This window comes from Moschus berezovskii, chromosome 15 (genome assembly GCF_049115385.1).
Source record: "Moschus berezovskii isolate FMDL1 chromosome 15, NW_MosBer_1.0, whole genome shotgun sequence".
Classification (NCBI taxonomy): Eukaryota; Metazoa; Chordata; class Mammalia; order Artiodactyla; family Moschidae; genus Moschus; species Moschus berezovskii.
Genome location: NC_142474.1, coordinates 18,576,385 through 18,592,466, shown reverse-complemented (window position 1 = coordinate 18,592,466; position 16,082 = coordinate 18,576,385). Strand labels below are relative to the sequence as shown.

At 40.4% G+C, this 16,082-nt stretch overlaps 1 protein-coding gene across 8 annotated transcripts in view; it reads left to right on the top strand.

Moving 5' to 3' along the window:
* Positions 1–16,082, top strand: part of PHF20 (PHD finger protein 20) — a 136,297-nt gene that overhangs the window by 79,308 nt on the left and 40,907 nt on the right. For 7 of the 8 annotated variants that reach the window (XM_055436595.2, XM_055436577.2, XM_055436585.2 and 4 more), the window contains one exon: positions 9,750–10,028. The exons of the other annotated variant lie outside the window; for it this stretch is intronic. In XM_055436595.2, coding sequence (XP_055292570.1) covers positions 9,750–10,028 — 279 coding nt within the window. The remainder of the gene's footprint in view (positions 1–9,749; positions 10,029–16,082) is intronic. 8 annotated transcript variants of the gene reach the window in all.

The following is a 16,082-nucleotide window of genomic DNA, read 5'->3' as shown; positions in this document are numbered from 1 at the left end:
AAAAGTTGCAAAAATAGTAAGAAGAATTTCTTATGTACCTTCAACCAGATTCCCTGTTTGTTAGCAGTTTACTATGTTTGCTTCATTGTTCTATTCTTTAAAAACTATTTTTCTGAATTATTTTTAAGTAAGTTGCAGACCTTTACCCCTAAATTCTTTAGTGTTGATTTCCTGATAACTAGAACATTTAATAACATGACCATAATTTAATTATCAAAGTCAGGACCTTATTCAGACTTCATCAGTTCTGATAATGTTCTTCATAGCAAACATGGAGGAAACTTTTTTTTGAGGGGATCAGGATCCAACTCAGGATGTCACACTGGATTTAATTGTCATGTTTCATTAGTTTCCTTTCATCTGAAATATTTTTTCAGTCTTTTTTTGTTTTTCATGACCTTGACACTTCTGAAGAATATGATGTTGTTGAATTTGTTTTTTTTTTTAATGTATCCAGATAATTAGATGTAGGTTATTCCCTTTTAGCAGCAACACCATGCAAGTGATGTGTCCTTTTCAAGTGCATTCTATCAGGAGCCACATGATATCTGTCCCGTTTATTGGTGAAGTTAACTTTGGTCACTTGGCTAAGGGTACTGCCCACCTGGTTTCTCTACTGTAAAGCTGTTATATTTCCCTTTATAGTTACTAAGTTTCTTGTGAGAGGATACCTTGAGTACATGTAAGTATCTTTATTTGAAGTGAAGTGAAGTGAAGTGAAGTCGCTCAGTCGTGTCTGACTCTTTGCGACCCGGTGGACTGTAGCCTATCAGTCTCTTCCCTCCATGGGATTCTCCAGGCAAGAATACTGGAGTGGGTTGCCATTTCCTTCTTCAGGGGATCTTCCCGACCCAGGGATTGAACCCATTTTTATTTACATATACTCAAATATCTGTGTGTTTCTTTATCAGGAGTTCACCGACTATTTTAATATCCACTTCTGCTTCTTGCCTGATAACTATTTTTACTCTGATGTCTACCAAATGGTGATTTCTAACTCTCATCATTCCTTCTACATTTATTAGTTTGTATTCTGTTAAGTAAGTGCCTGCCTGACTTGCCTTTCCCTCTCTCCCTGATTCCTCCCTCCCTCCCCTCTTTCCTTCCTTCTCTCTTTTTATCCACGTGGTCTCATGGAGTTTCTTTTGTTCCGTGGGTTAAAATGGTTTCTATCATTATCTGTTTTAATAACCTAGTTATGGGAGCCCTTCAAGCTAGTTCCTGTGTCTTCTTCACTCTCTGGCATAAGAAAATGTAGCATGCTCATCCTGTACTCACCCAACCTTGGATTCAGCCATTTCTCCAGGAAGCCCTGATTTCTTTTAAGTGTGAATTGTGTTTAGAAACCAAGAGCTGAGTGCTGGGTACACCCATTGCTCCTGGCGTACACAGAAGACATGTGAGAGTTCCTCTTTACCACCTGTTTTCCTAGCTTAAGCTTCTCTATAGAGCTGTCAACAGTTTGATACCTATCCTTCTGGTTTCCTTTCTATGCATTTTATAATACCTTTCCCCCCATCTGCAACCATACATGTCGTACAGTGAGCACTGAACAACTGTCTGTTTTCACTTAACAGTGTATCTTGAGGGTAATCCATATCAGTAAGTACAGAGCTACTTCATTTTTTTAAATGACTAATTAGAATTACATAGTGCTGTCTATGGCTATACCACCCTGAATGCACCCAATCTTGTCTGATCTCAGAAGCTAAGCAGGGTCGGGCCTGGTTAGTACTTGGATAGGAGAATTACTTAGTGCAGAGTTCGCATAATGAACTGCTTCTCTGTTTATGAACATTTGTTATTTTTTTTATTCCAAACATTTGACTGGAGTTGCTGTATTTAAATCTGTTCACGTTTCTCTTTGGTTGCTTTTTGTTGCTTCACAGCTGAGAAAGCTGTTCCTTCACAGACCTGAAAAATGTTTTATTCATTATAGTATTTCAAGTATGTGTCAAAAAAGTGTTAAACTACTGGGGTTATGTGGATTCGTTGCTGACAAGAATACTAATCATATTAGGGGTCAGTGCTGAGGGCATACACGACAATGAACCTTATCCTCTGGCTGGAGAAGTGACAAACAGCAGGATCCAGGAGCAGATCCACAGTGCTAAAGAGAGGCTGCAGTAGATAGTTGTTTGTGCCAGGAGTTGATAGCATGTGGTCCCTGAGAACCAGGCCATCTGGCTGCCTTCCTGCATTTGGAGTGAGCTGGATCTGTGTGGACGTAGACTTGGCTGAGACAGGGAGGAATGGCAGGGAGAGGGCACAGCATGAGCAGAGGTGTGAGCTGTAAGAGCTTGAAGCGGTTGCTGGGGCCAGCAGTTGGCTGGGGAGCCGCTGAGGCCTCATTGTGGACTAACTAATGGGAGATGAGTTTGGAAAGCATGATGGCACTTAGATTTGACATGGGCTTAGAAGGTCAGACTGAATATTGCCAGCCAGAGTGAATAACATCATCATAAGCAATCTAGCTGTGAGGTTTTGAGGTACTTGGCAATGGGTATACAAAAAAAGGGTAGTTATATAGGACATGATTTCTAAGCCAGGTCTCAGAAAACATAGTTTAAAAACCTTTTTTATTATAAAGATTATGCTTATCATAAAAGGGAAAGTGTAATATAAAGCATTGCCCAAGCAAATAGAAACCGAGAGCTTCTGATCCTACTCTGTATTATCTGTTGCTGTGTTGCAGTATTACCACGAACATAATATCTTAAAATAACATTTATTTTCTCACAGTGTCTGTGGGTGAGACGTCTAGGCACAACTTAACAGGGTTCTCTGCAAGGCTGCAGTCAAGGAGTTGGCCAGGGCCGGTTCTCATCTGAAAAATCTACTGAGGAAGGGTCTGCTTCCAGGCTCACATGTTATTACAGGCTGTCAGGCCTAGGGCTGTAGTCTTTTGTGGGCACTCTCAGTTCCTTGCCACTTGACATTGTCCCTTGAGTAGCTCACAGCATAGCAGCTTGTTGCATTTAGCCAGCGTGGGAGAGTGCCTGCCAGTAAGATGGATGTTATGGTCTTATCAAACACAATCATGAAAGTGACCTGCTGTCACCTTTGCCTGTTCTATTAGAGGCAAGTTATATAGGTCCTGCCCACGCTCAAAGGGAGGGAATTGCACACGGGAGTGGATGCCCGGAAGCAGGGATTATTAGGAGACATTTTATAGTCTCTTTCTACCTCTCTTTCCCCCACAAAAGAAAAAGAAAGCACTGTTTTAGTATAATTAATAGAGTTATACTATTATTTAAAGCAAATTCAAATTCCGTGGACCATTTTTCTCCTCATATGATTTGGGAGAGGCCAGAGCAGAGGGTGACCTGGGATTTTAAGCCTGGGAGCCTAGGATAGAGCTCCATGCTTTGCCTGCATACTTCCATACAAAGATCTGTTAAACATGAGGAAGAACACAGCCTTTGAACAGTAACACCTGTAACTACTTGCAAATATTGATTTGCATGCTACCTTCTAAAACAGGAATAAATTGATTCCTGTAGTTTAGCCTGTAACCTAAGGACAATTACATTACCCCTAGATTTTGAACCAGACGCCCTGGAGGATTTAATTTACATATTTTCTGCCTTTTGTCACCTAGTAACTACTCTCATGTTGATAAAGGACTGTAGTATCCCGAGAGAGGATGATGTTACTTAGCTGGTGCTATCAGTGGTGTATGTTCCAGATGAACTGTCCTCCCACTGGGAAATAGACACTGTGTGTGAGATTTGGGATTGCTGTAGACTGTGGCCCAGAATGCCCTTTTGACAACCAGTGGCTCTCCTGGTTGCTTGACTGTGTTCACATCTCCATGTTTCTTTTGTCACAGGGCCACTGTTCTGGGGAGGAGTATAATATAAAATATAAAAGAATTGTATTCTTTCTACGGTGAAATAATATGGGTATTATAACATGGAAGAGTAGGGGGAAAAAAAATCAGTGTTTTTGGTTTTTTTACTTGAAGTCTCATAAGCAAAGCGTTATCATTGTTTACATTCTTACAATTCTAAAAAAAATACACTATTATATTTTATATTACTCATATAATTTTGTTTTGCTGAAACTGTTTCTTTTGTGGGTTTTCTTAAGCTTAATTATGCTGTGCATGTTTTACTTTAGAATTCTTTTAAAATGTAAAACATTTTTACTGGTTCCATCATTTTGCTATTCCTGTTGTGCTTTTACTAATTACCACTAACACATCAGTGTTTGATTAATAAAATGGGACAATTAGATGTTACATTTTTTCAGATCGTGCGCTGGTACATGGACCCCTGGCTGGGATTATGCATACCTTTCTTAAAGCAAACAACTGTGAGGTCAATGACAAGCCAGGTGACAGCTAATGTTCAAGTAACCTGCTGCAGTTTGTAAGAGGATTTCTCTTCTAATACCTCATGGAAACATGTGGGAACCTTGTGAATATGTAAAATAAGTATTTTTATTCCCATTTAATGAGAAGGAAACTGTCTTGGAGAGGCTAGGGCTAACTCTCTTGTTTGATGAAGTAGTCTGCTGAGGTGAGGACTTTAGGAGAAGTAAAGAATGGAGCATAGTCCTCATTTCAGCATTTCAGAAGGAGTGAACAAAACTAACTGTAATATAAATAGAAAGGAACAGATAACTGCAAGTTTTATTTTCCATGAAGTACTTACGGGAATTCAGAGAAGGCAGGACAGAATCCTTTTTGCTCAGAGACCAAGGAAAAAGCTGAACAGGGCTTGGTTTGCATGTAGGAGAGGTGTATCAGAGGCCTGTACTGCCTGAACTGGCAACTTCTTTAACAACTTCATTAAAAAATTATTTATTTTTGTATTTATTTGGTTGTGCTGAGTCTTAGTTGCAGCATGTGGGATCTTTAGTTGTGGCATATGAACTTTTAGTTGTGGCATATGGGATCTAGTTCCTTGACCAAGGATTGAATCCAGGCCCCCTGCATTGGGAGCACAGAGTCTTAGCCACTGGACCACCAGGGGAGTCCCTGAAATGCATTTTTCTTTATGCATACAGAGGGCTGCCATGTGGGAAAATTAGGATAAAATTGTGAAGTCTGGAACATACGATTTTCATGTCTTCAAAAATTTGTTGTGTTCAAAATTGAAATAGTACAGTTTGCAAGACTTTCATGAAAAGGGAAAATTACTTAAGTCTTGGGGTATTTGATCTACTTCTTCATTTGTGAGCCTGAAGTTATAGTTAATTGTGTAATCTATCAGAGTTTGTCACAGGCTATTATTCATAATTAATTTATCCTCTCTTTGCTGCTTGTCTCACGCTGATGCTTGTGTTGATTATGTTTTCTCCAGATGGCAAAGTAAGTTATACTTACAGGCTTAGAATCAGAAGGGCTTGCATATCAATGAATTTATATACTTAACTGAGTTGAGTTTGTGGGGGAATCTTAACTTCTTGAACTTCATGGTTGAAGATTCATAATTCTCAAATATTTATTACTCCTTCAGACAAAACCAGCAACTCATTTTGTCTTATTAATGTTGCTGTCTTGAAAAGGGCTCTAGCTTTGGCCAGGAGCTTTGTGACAGGGACACCAGGTAGTGTCTTTTCTCCTGTGGAGTTTATCTGTTCACCTGAGCCCCTGTGATCCTAGTACCACCTCTGAGGCAGGTGGCCCACCTGATTGCCAAGCTTGTTTACCTTTTGAGGTCTAGCTGTTTCCACTTTCTGCTTACTTGTGGGGAATCAAGGGTTTTACTTTTTGTGGGGAAGAGTTTTTATCCTGCCAAACTGAATGTATTTCCTTTTGAGAGTCTTATACTGGATTGGTAGACTGTCTGTCTTAATCCATTTGGATTTCTGTAACAAAATACCATAGACTAAGTGTCTTATAAACAACAGAAATTTATTTCTCAGAGTTCTGGAGTCTGGGAAGTTCAAGATGAGGGTGCCAGCAGATTCAGTGTCTGTTGAGGGCCAGCTTCCTAGTTCATAAACAGTTATCTTTTTATAGTAACCTCACATGGAGGTATGGGCAAGGGAGCTCTCTGGAGTCTCTTTTATAAAGCCACTAGTCCTGTTCATGAGGGCTCTGCCTTTGTGACATAATCACTTCCCAAATGCTCCACCTCCAAATACCATCACTTTGGGAATTAAGTTTCAACATAGGAATGTGAGGAGTCTACTATAGCACTCAGACCAGGTATCTATTTTAGCAGACTATTTGACCACATCCCTCTTTAAATCTATCTATGAGCAAAGAGGAAATAGATGTGTGAGTGCATTGGTAATTTGCATAGATCAAGTTCAGCTGGCTTAGGCAACTCTAACCAGAGAGTGTAGATTAGTTGATGTCAGCCTGAAGGTTATTCTGAAGGCTGTCCTCAGCTCTGTACTATTGGATCTTTATCAACAACCTGGATAAAGACCTAAGAATATATAGGGTTACAGAGACAAAAGTTACAAAGTTCTTGGATTGAAATAATCAGGTGGAGTTGATTAGGGATAAATGTAACTTCCAACATAGAGTTTGGTAAAACTTTTGGAGAAAATGCACTTTAATTTGTGTTTTAAAAAGACAAACCACACGAAGTTCAGGATTTTGGTGGATCAAGCTTGGTACTGTCCAGCACCTAGTATAATGTAATTATTAAAAAAAAATTTGTGGAGGGGGACTGCGTTAGTGAACTTAAGATGTCCTGAAAGGTGGGGGTGATAATCCCACTGAATAGCCACGCTGGGAATCTTAAGGTTGGTTTCAGACTTCACATTTCTAGTAGGATGTAGAGAAAACTGAATGCTTACCAAGTGATGTGTCTTCTAGCCAGAGCTTATGAGGGCTGGTTGAAGGAGTATTTCACTCTGGCTGATAATTATAATATGTCTCTAGCCACATTCCATAAATGACAGAAGCCTGTTTACCAGGATTATTTTCTATTTGAAATGGACTGTTTTGCACCAAGTTTATATGTTATGTTATAACCCTCTCTCTAACTCTTTTGAAATAGGTGGGAATCTGGATAATCAGAAGAGTTTTAAAAAACCATACACAGCTTATTTATGCTGCTAATAAAGGGTAGAGCTGGGATTTAAAGTTGGATGGTTTCCATTATACTGCCCTGAATCTGCAGTGGCATGCAGTGAGACTGGGGGTAAAGGGAGCTTCTGCCCTTCTGCTGTGAGAGGTTAACTGCTGAAAGACTGTTCATAAGTCACATTTGTTCTTTAATTCAAAATGATACTGTATACATATACTTAAAAATTATTTATCTATGTATGTATTTTTGGCTGTGCTTGGTCTTTGTTACTGCACAGGCTTTTCTTTAGTTATGGTGCATGGGCTTCTCTTGCTGCAGAGCACAGGCTCTAGGGAGAGCAGGCTTCAGTAATTGCAGTTTCTGGGCTCTAGAGCACAGGCTCAGTAGTTGTGATGCATGGGCTTAGTTGCCCTGCAGCATATGGGATCTTACCAGAGCAAGGATCGAACCTATGTCTCCTGCATTGGCAAGCAAATTCTTTACCACTGAGCCACCAGGTAAGTCCTATACTTTTAAAAAAATGTTCTTTTCCGTTATAGCTTATTCCAGAATATTGAAAAAATTGTACTATATATTCACTGTTTATTGAACAGATGTTTTAGAATCTTTGCATGCAGTTCATGTAATTCTTTCACGTCAGTGAAGTAGTTAACATTATTGCTATCTCCACTCTGCATATGAAGGTGCTAGGAGGCAGGAGGGGTAATTAGAGGAGCCAGGATTTGAACCAGGCTGCCCAGCTGCAGAGCCCCCACTTTTAACCACTGTCCTGTCTTTGCCTTATGCAAATGGCTGGTGTGTGTACACAAGGGTGCAGAGGTTCTGAATAGAAAGAGTGTAATTCTTCATGGAATTGATTCAAAGTTCTCATTATTGTTAACTTTTTAAAAAAGTTCTAAGGTGTTTGTGTTTTGGCTTTTTTTTTTTTTTAATAAATAGTTGATCACAAACAGGGCTTCAGACACAAGCCGAAGGATAGCTGAGTTTACTGTAGCTGAATTTGACTGCTGTGGGCTTTGGGTGGTAGTAGGCAGGCTTGGTGCTCTCTGACCTCCTCAGACCTTAGGTTTGTTTACACAGTGCTAAGTGGAATTTTCTGCAGTGATTTTTGAAGATTGTTAGGTGGAAAAGGAACTATTAGGTTGGACCATTTGAAATGGCCAATATCTCACCTTTCTTAACCTATAAAAATGGCAAATTGATATGGTTCAACTTAATAGGCCAAAGGGGAGGAGATTCCAAAGAAATTGTATTTTGTTTTAAGAGAGCGTTTTAAGATATATTAGAGGTTTGAATTTTGAATTTCTTTACTGACTTTTTTTTTGTTTTTCTGGTGCAACTATGTGTAGGGAGAAGTATGTATTCTATTTCATTTCATGTTACTTTTTCTTAACTGTATCTGACTGATTTGAACCTCTTTCTTATATCTCTTGTCATGGATAGAAAATGAGTTAAGGCATTTTGCTTTGGGTGTGTATATGTGTGTGTGTGTGTACATCAGATCATCAAGGCTACCAGTTTTATAATCATACCTTCCTGCTGATTTTGAAATGTAGAGTATGATTTAGATTGAGTTAAGAAATTTTTTTATTCCTTCTGATTGTGGAATGGTACTTGAAAAGGTAATCATAATATTTACCAAAAGTTCAGCATGCTCTTTGCTTGTAATGAAAATTGTATCATTGCATTTAGAAAAAAGTTGATTCACTCAAGAAAGGTCCATATATATTCAGGATATTCTTGGGTGATGTAATCTGGAATAGGGGTGACTTGAGTTTAAGGTGATTGCTCTCATTGGGATGAGGGTATTGTGAAGGGAGTCGTCAGTAAATTGAGTTTCTAATACTCATGATTTCCTTGTGACAGCATTACTTTCTATTATTAATGCATGACAGACAAAATTGCCTTCTGCTTGTTTGGTTTGGGGCCTGCGTGCGTGCTCAGTCACATCTGACTCTTTGTGACCCCATGAACTGTAGCCTACCAGGCTCCTCTGTCCGTGGAATTTTCTGGGCAAGAATACTGGAGTAGGTTGCCATTTCCTACTCTGGGGATCTTCCTGACAGATCCTGCATCTCCCGTGTCACCTGCATTGGCAGGCAGAGTCTTACCACTAAAGTCACCTGGGAAGACTCTTGGTTTAGGGAGGTGGTGTCAAACTTTTTTTGTCTCTTTGAATTTGATCATTGAGTTCTCTCCATGCCTTCCAGCTTCATTCAGTTGGTTGTCTTTTTTCCTCCTCCTTCTCTGAGTCCTCTTGATCAAACAGAGTACATCGCACTGAGAGCTCAAAAGCTCTGCACTAAAACCTTTGCAATAGTGATTCTCTTTGTGTAAGATCCTTCCGGTTTCATAAAGAGATCCTACTGGAATATTCTCTAGTCCTGCCTACGCAAACATATCTGAATGATGGAAGGTCTGAGTCTGGTCCAACTCATGAGTAACAAGTGCTGGGCTGGATTCCTGGTTTTTTTCTTTTTTAGGATTTTCCCTTGTTCTTCTGAAACCGTGAGAACTTGTGTGGCCGCTTTAAAAAAGAAAAAAAAAAGTTGATCTCTTCTTTCAAGAGATGAATCACAGTTGAGTCTTTGTTATTTACCCTGAAGTTATATCCATTCTTTCCAACAGCAGTGGTCATCGGTGTCTCCCTCTGCATATGCATGCTGCTCTCTCACTCTATTGCCATGTGTTGTGTTGATGCACGTATTGTAATAGCTCCAATAAGCATGAGGGATCTTTTTTTTTTTTTTTCAGTAACAAATACTTTTAAGAAAACAAATGATTTTGTGACATCTAAAGCACCAGCCAGCGACCTAAATCACAAGTTTAGGTGCACGGTTGTGGATTGTTTAAAAATTTTCCGCAAAGCCAAACTGTTGTATTATCACATGAAGTATTTCCACGGAATAGAAAAGTCGCCAGAGCCAGAGGAGAACCCAGGAAAGAGGCACGTCCAGACCAGGGGCTCTTCAGCTTCAGACAAGGCCAGCCAGGAGAGCCTGACCAGGAAGCGGGTCTCAGCCAGTTCCCCAAGTAAGCATTTTGGTTCTGCGATGTATCTGTATCATGAAGGGCTGACCAGAAAAGTGGGTGTTAGGTTGGTCTGGTCAAGTCGAATCCTCCCAAATTGAAAATGACAAGTTTTCAGGAGTTATAGCCCTTCTCGAAGAAACAGAAATATCTGACTCATTCTTACCTCTATCTCTTGCTGCTCGAGTTACCTTGATAAGTCCCTTAGCCTCTGAAGGTATGGAGTGGGGACAGTCAAGGAAGGGGAGCTCCATTAGCAGCCAGCAGGGGAACTAGTGCTGAGAATAGCATGGGTGCAGTCATCTCTGCTCCCCGCTGCCCCCACCCCAACCTGTGCTCCATCCCTGCTAACAGAACAAAAGAATGAAAGAACTAAGAGGTGATGTGTGATTCTCCTGTGGGGTCCAATTTCATAATAATTACATCTGGAGATGTTTTCTAACAACAGTGTTTATTTTTCACAGACGCTACAATGATGGTAGTAAGGGTTACTACATATGTAAAAACTCATGTACATATCTTGTTTATTACAAGAGAATCTTTTTGGAGATTTCTTCTCAAACTTACAGAAATTGAAAAATTACGTTTCTTGGGGATTGCAGAATAATTAATGAGTTTCCAGTAAATTCTCCAAGCTTCCCAGATTCAGTTTTCCTGAAATTGTGACAACATCATATATTTTTTGGTTTGAAGCCTTTCCTTTAAAATACATAGGTGTTGGGTGGTTTATGGAACTTTTGGTATATCTGACATGGTTTCTGAGGAAGTATGGAGTTAGGTTTCAGGACAGTGGGGCAGGGCCGTGCAAACTCAGGTGATCTCTGACCTGTGAGAGGTCATTCCTTAGTCAGGCTGTGAAGCATAATGGGTCAGGTGGCTGGTTCTTGGTCATGTGTGCTGCATTATCCATTAGAAATATAATGTGAGTTAGCATATAATTTTTTCTAGTAGCCATATTTTAAGACATAGAAGGAAACAGGTGAAATCTCTTTCAATAAATTTTAACTCAGAATATCCAAAATACTATCATTTCAGCATATAATCAGTATAAAAATTGCTATTTAATAAGCCATTATATTTCTTTTTCTTATATTCAGCCTTTAAAATCCAGTATGTGTTTTACCCTTCCTGAACATTTCAATTCAGACTAACTATTTTAGGAGCTAGCAGCTGCGTGTGACTGGTGGCCCCAGAATTGGTCCATGCACCTCAGTTACCCTCAGCTGTAGGCCGTGTAGCTGTGCACTTGGCAAGCCCAAGTATTGAACTAAAAGGAGCTCCGTGAAGAAGGTCAGATGACCAGTAGTCACCAGGGAGGGCACTCCCCATATGGGCTGTAGGAACCTCCAGCACTTACCACCTTAGTGACTTCAGCAGAGTCCTGCTCAGGTACTCACCAATGGAAGGGTATCTCTCAGAGTAGGGTTGCATGAATCAGATAACAGTAGTGTGCATGCATGTGTGTGTCTGATTCTTTGTGATCCCATGCACCGTAGCCTGCCAGGCTCCTTTCTGTCCATGGAATTTTCCAGGTAAGAATACTAGAGTGGGTTGCCATTTCCTACGCCAGGCAATCTTCCTGACCCATGGGTCGCACTCGAGTCTCCTGCGTTAGCAGGTGAATTTTTTACCACTGTGCAATCCGGGAAACCAGATAGCAGTAGACTGAAGCTCATTGCCAGGTACCAGTTATTTATTTAAAACGAAGCCAACAGCTGTCAAAATCCCTTTCCTCTGTCTGGACCTATATAGGAAGAGAAAGTTGTTTATTGAGTATTGGATCACAGCCCTGGAGTTAGAAGTCCTCAGGCTAAGATAGATTGACTTGTTCATTCAACAACTGTTTATCAAATGCCTCTGTTCTGGGGAGTAAAAGGAAACCTAAGTTCTATTCTGCCTGATGCTTGTTGATTGTGGGTATTCCTGCCATGAAGAAGAAAGGACTGGCTCAGTTGTCAGATGGGTGCATCATCTTGCCTGGGCAATGCTTGTTTTATTAGGGTTAAACTCTGATTCTTTAGGGATGTCAATGATGTCTTACTGGCCAGTCCCACTGGCTTTGGTGTCCATTCTGTGTCTTTTAGGTAAGTTTATCTTTCTCTGCCATTGAATACATGGTTACTTCTGGGGACAGGCTTATATCTGAGAACTTGAGAGACCTGTCACTGAGAACCTTTCCTTCCCTCCACATGTCACCTGGCCCAGGTATCACCTGGAGCAGTGGCCAGCTTAGCTGCCTGGGAGTCACGGGGTGTCTTGTTAAAAATACAGATTTATTGGACCCTGCTTTACTGACATTCCAGTTCAGTGGCTCTAAGCCTCTTAGAACGTGAAGTTTTTGGGTACACACCCCCAAGTATAAAAGTGACATTTGATTGCTGTAAAATCAATATAAACAAATACTAAGGGAAAAGGGTCTCCCTCTCCTGGCAGCCCCACCTCCCTTGCAGATGTAACTATTTTTAACAAACTCTTTCGTAACTTTTCAGATATTTTCTGTGCATATCCAAACTGTACATATCTATTATGTCTCAATAGAAAATATTTAAATGGAAAGTTTCATACAGTTGATATTATATGCAGCTTGTTTTTTCATTGAAGATGTCTTGGTTCTCATTTCATGTCAGTATAGATACGTAGCTGTGCCTTATTTTAAAAGTGGCCATTATTTAATTGTACGGGTGTATTGGACTTTAAACATTTTCCTACAAAAAAGTCATGGTTCACTTATTTTTTTTCCACTCTTATCAAGTGGTAAAGCTGCTCTTGTATACAAATTCATGCGATGAATTCCTGGAGGTGGGATTTGCTTGGGCAAAGGGTATGCATATTTAAATTTCTGATGGATGTTGCCAAATCACCCTTCAAAAAGCTTGTCTTAGTTTATAATCTTCCACCAACTGGTTACGCACATTAGGTTCTTTACAATCTTAGCAGTATTATCAAGTTTTAAATTATTGCTAATCTGATAGGTAAAAATATTTCAGTGATTTTAATCTTTTATTTTAAACATTGTGGAATATTTTAAATATATAGAAAAGTACATGGGATTATACAGCGAACATACAAGTATCCATTCACCACCCAGACTTAAAAAATATGAACATTTTGCCATATTTCCTTTAGGTTATTTTTTTAAGGGAAACAAAAACTAGGATGAGGTACAAACCCCCTAAATTGCTTTTCCTTTCTTTCCCTTTGTGCTTTCCCAAATATGTACATATATGTTGAGAAATAGTGTATAGTCTTTTTGAGTGTTATTAACATTTATGGACATGAGTTGGAGTGATCTCCGGGAGTTGGTGATGGACAGGGAGGCCTGGCGTGCTGTGATTCATGGGGTCGCAAAGAGTCGGTCACGACTGAGCAACTGAACTGAACTGAACATTTATATTGGTAAATGATAGGTTATTTTATGTGTTTTAAAAACACGTATAAATAGTATCATATCATACTTACTCTTTTGGAACTTCCTGCTTTTGTTCACCATCATGTTCAGTTTCATCCAGGTTGTAACCTGTAGGTGGGTCTCATTGATTCTTCAGCTTGTCTGCCTAGCCCTCAGTTTCAGGTGTAAGTTTTTTTTTTTTTTCCTTTTGGCTGTGCCGAGTCTTCCTTGCAGCACTCGGGCAATGGGCTTCTCCTGCACCCCCTATATTGAAAGGTGGATTCTTAACCACTGGACCTCCAGAGAAGTCCTTTAAAAAAAAAAAGTAAGCCATAGTTTCTTTAGCCCCTTCCTACTCAGGGTCATTAGGTTTCTAGTTTTTTACTTTTACAGGTGATGTTTCAGGGACTGTCTGTGGACATCCCCTGGGCACAAGCTTTTCTTTTGTGTATTTTACCTAGAAGAGGAGTTGCTAGATGGAATGGTTTTAGTTAATGTACCAGAATGTATGTGAAAATGGTGGCTCTGACTTGAACACTCCTGTCCACTCTGTGATTTGTCTGTATCCTTATCAGCTTTTGGTATTATCTGACAGAAATGTGCCCAATCTGAGGAATTTGAAGTGGTTATCTCCTTGTTTTTCTCATTGAGAAAAACATTTGTACTTTTTAGATTAGAGTTGGAATTGTTACAAGTTTCCCCTATTTCTGCTGGGCTCCCACCCCACCCCTTCTGAGACACAGCCTGAAAGAGGTAGCTGTGGCTTAAGGGGGGTTTGGTCTGCGCTGAGGGCTGTTCTGTCTGAGCCCCTCTCTCCGTGCATTGGTCTGGCCTGTTGGTTTGCTGTGGTCAACTGACCTCTGACTCCTATCAGCACCTGCCCCTCCTCTTTCCCTTTTCAGTGCTGTGGTGGAAGAAAGGAAGGAGCAGTAGTAGGGGAGCCTGAAGGCCTGAGTTCGAGACAGCTCTGCCACTCTGATTTTTGTGGTATTGATTAAATACCTCAGCTTCTGATATGTAACATGGAGGTTAGACTTCTGGCCCCCGCAAAAATGCTGAGAAGGTCTTTTTGTTAGGCATTTAAAATCATTTTGAAATGTTGCACACATGTTAAAAGCCGCACTGTTTATAAGAGCCCTAGATTAGAAACAGCTCAAATGTTTGTTCATAGTAGAGTAAATAAATGTGTAAAGAGCAAATCAAGTCAATGTATTGTGGTGTCTTGATTCAAGGGTGTGCAGCAGTAAGTGAATGAACTAGTACAGCTACACCTGCCAACATGGGGATATTTCACAAGTATAATGTTGAGCCAGAGAAGCAAACATAAACTCATACATATGATATGATGGATATGTATATAAAGTTCAAAAATCCATCAAAATGAATCTGTTATGTTTGAGGGCTGTACAGTGGTTGTCCTTGGGGGGTAGGTGGGTGAATGACTGAAAGCGGGGCAGGAGGGATACTCCTGAGGTGCTGGAGTTCTGTATCCACAGAACTGTAACCACCATGTGATCTGCATGGTGGTTATAACGTGATCATGGTGATTGAGGAGGGACCTTTCCCAGTGTAGTGCACTTGAGTACAGGGTGGGTGTTTCCGGTGTTTCCCACCCAAGAAGGTGTACAGATCTCTTGTTTGGTTTTAGAATTCCTGATTAACTGTATTTGAGTGTCTTGATTTGTGTGGAGTGAATATGTGCAGGCTTGAAGTCAGCACACATGAATTTGAACCCGGCTTCCTCTGTGACCTTGGGCGAATAACCGTGAGCTTCAATTTCTCCATCTGTGAGATGGCGATAACTACCTGCCTCAGAACTTTATTATGTGAAATGACCTGATGTGAAATGCTTAGCACAATGTCTGGCCTACAGTAAAATCTTAATAAATACTAGGTCTTTATCTTAGAGACATGAACTCAGGCAGTCACAGAGCTTAGTTCTAAACTCATCTGACCTTGGATGAACTGCAAAACCAATAGACAAGGTATTGTCATTTTGATAAAATTAAGAAACCTGAGTGAGTTACTTTTCTACTCTTATGTACTGCATTTGGGTCTCATAGCAACATACTGACCTGGGGTTTTTAAATTCTCTCTCTTAATACAGAAGAATCCTTTTCACTGGGGTTTGGAAGTCTGTTGGTGAATTGGAGATTTTTACCTGGAGGTTTTTGAAATAACAAGATCTGCTATGGTTATACTCGCCAGACTGGCAGAGATGGACAATTACAAAAGGCTTTAGGAGGAACGAAAGGGTCTTTTAAATCCATATATTTTAACTTGTGACCCCCTCTGCTGGTCCCTTGAAAATTGGTCTGTTTGGTGGCAGAGTGTGCCATGCAGACCCCTCAGCCACTGTTGGGATCTAGCCTGGTCATTCCTGTACAGGTCAATCTCTGTCAGATGGAGATTAGGTTTGTGCCGCCAGGAAGGGCCTTGCCCCCTGGTGTCTCCATCCCCATCATGTGTACGCGGGTCACATAGATGATTTCACAGCTCTGCCAGCCCTGACTGCTGCGATTGCCAGCAGTTCCCAGGCAGAGGGAACTAGACTGTTCATCTTGCTGTGCTCTAGCTGGTACATTAGAACCCTGGGCACTCGTCCTGCCTCTGCCACTAACCAGCAGAAGTCTCAAGTGTCACCATCTCTGAACTGGGGTTACTAGACA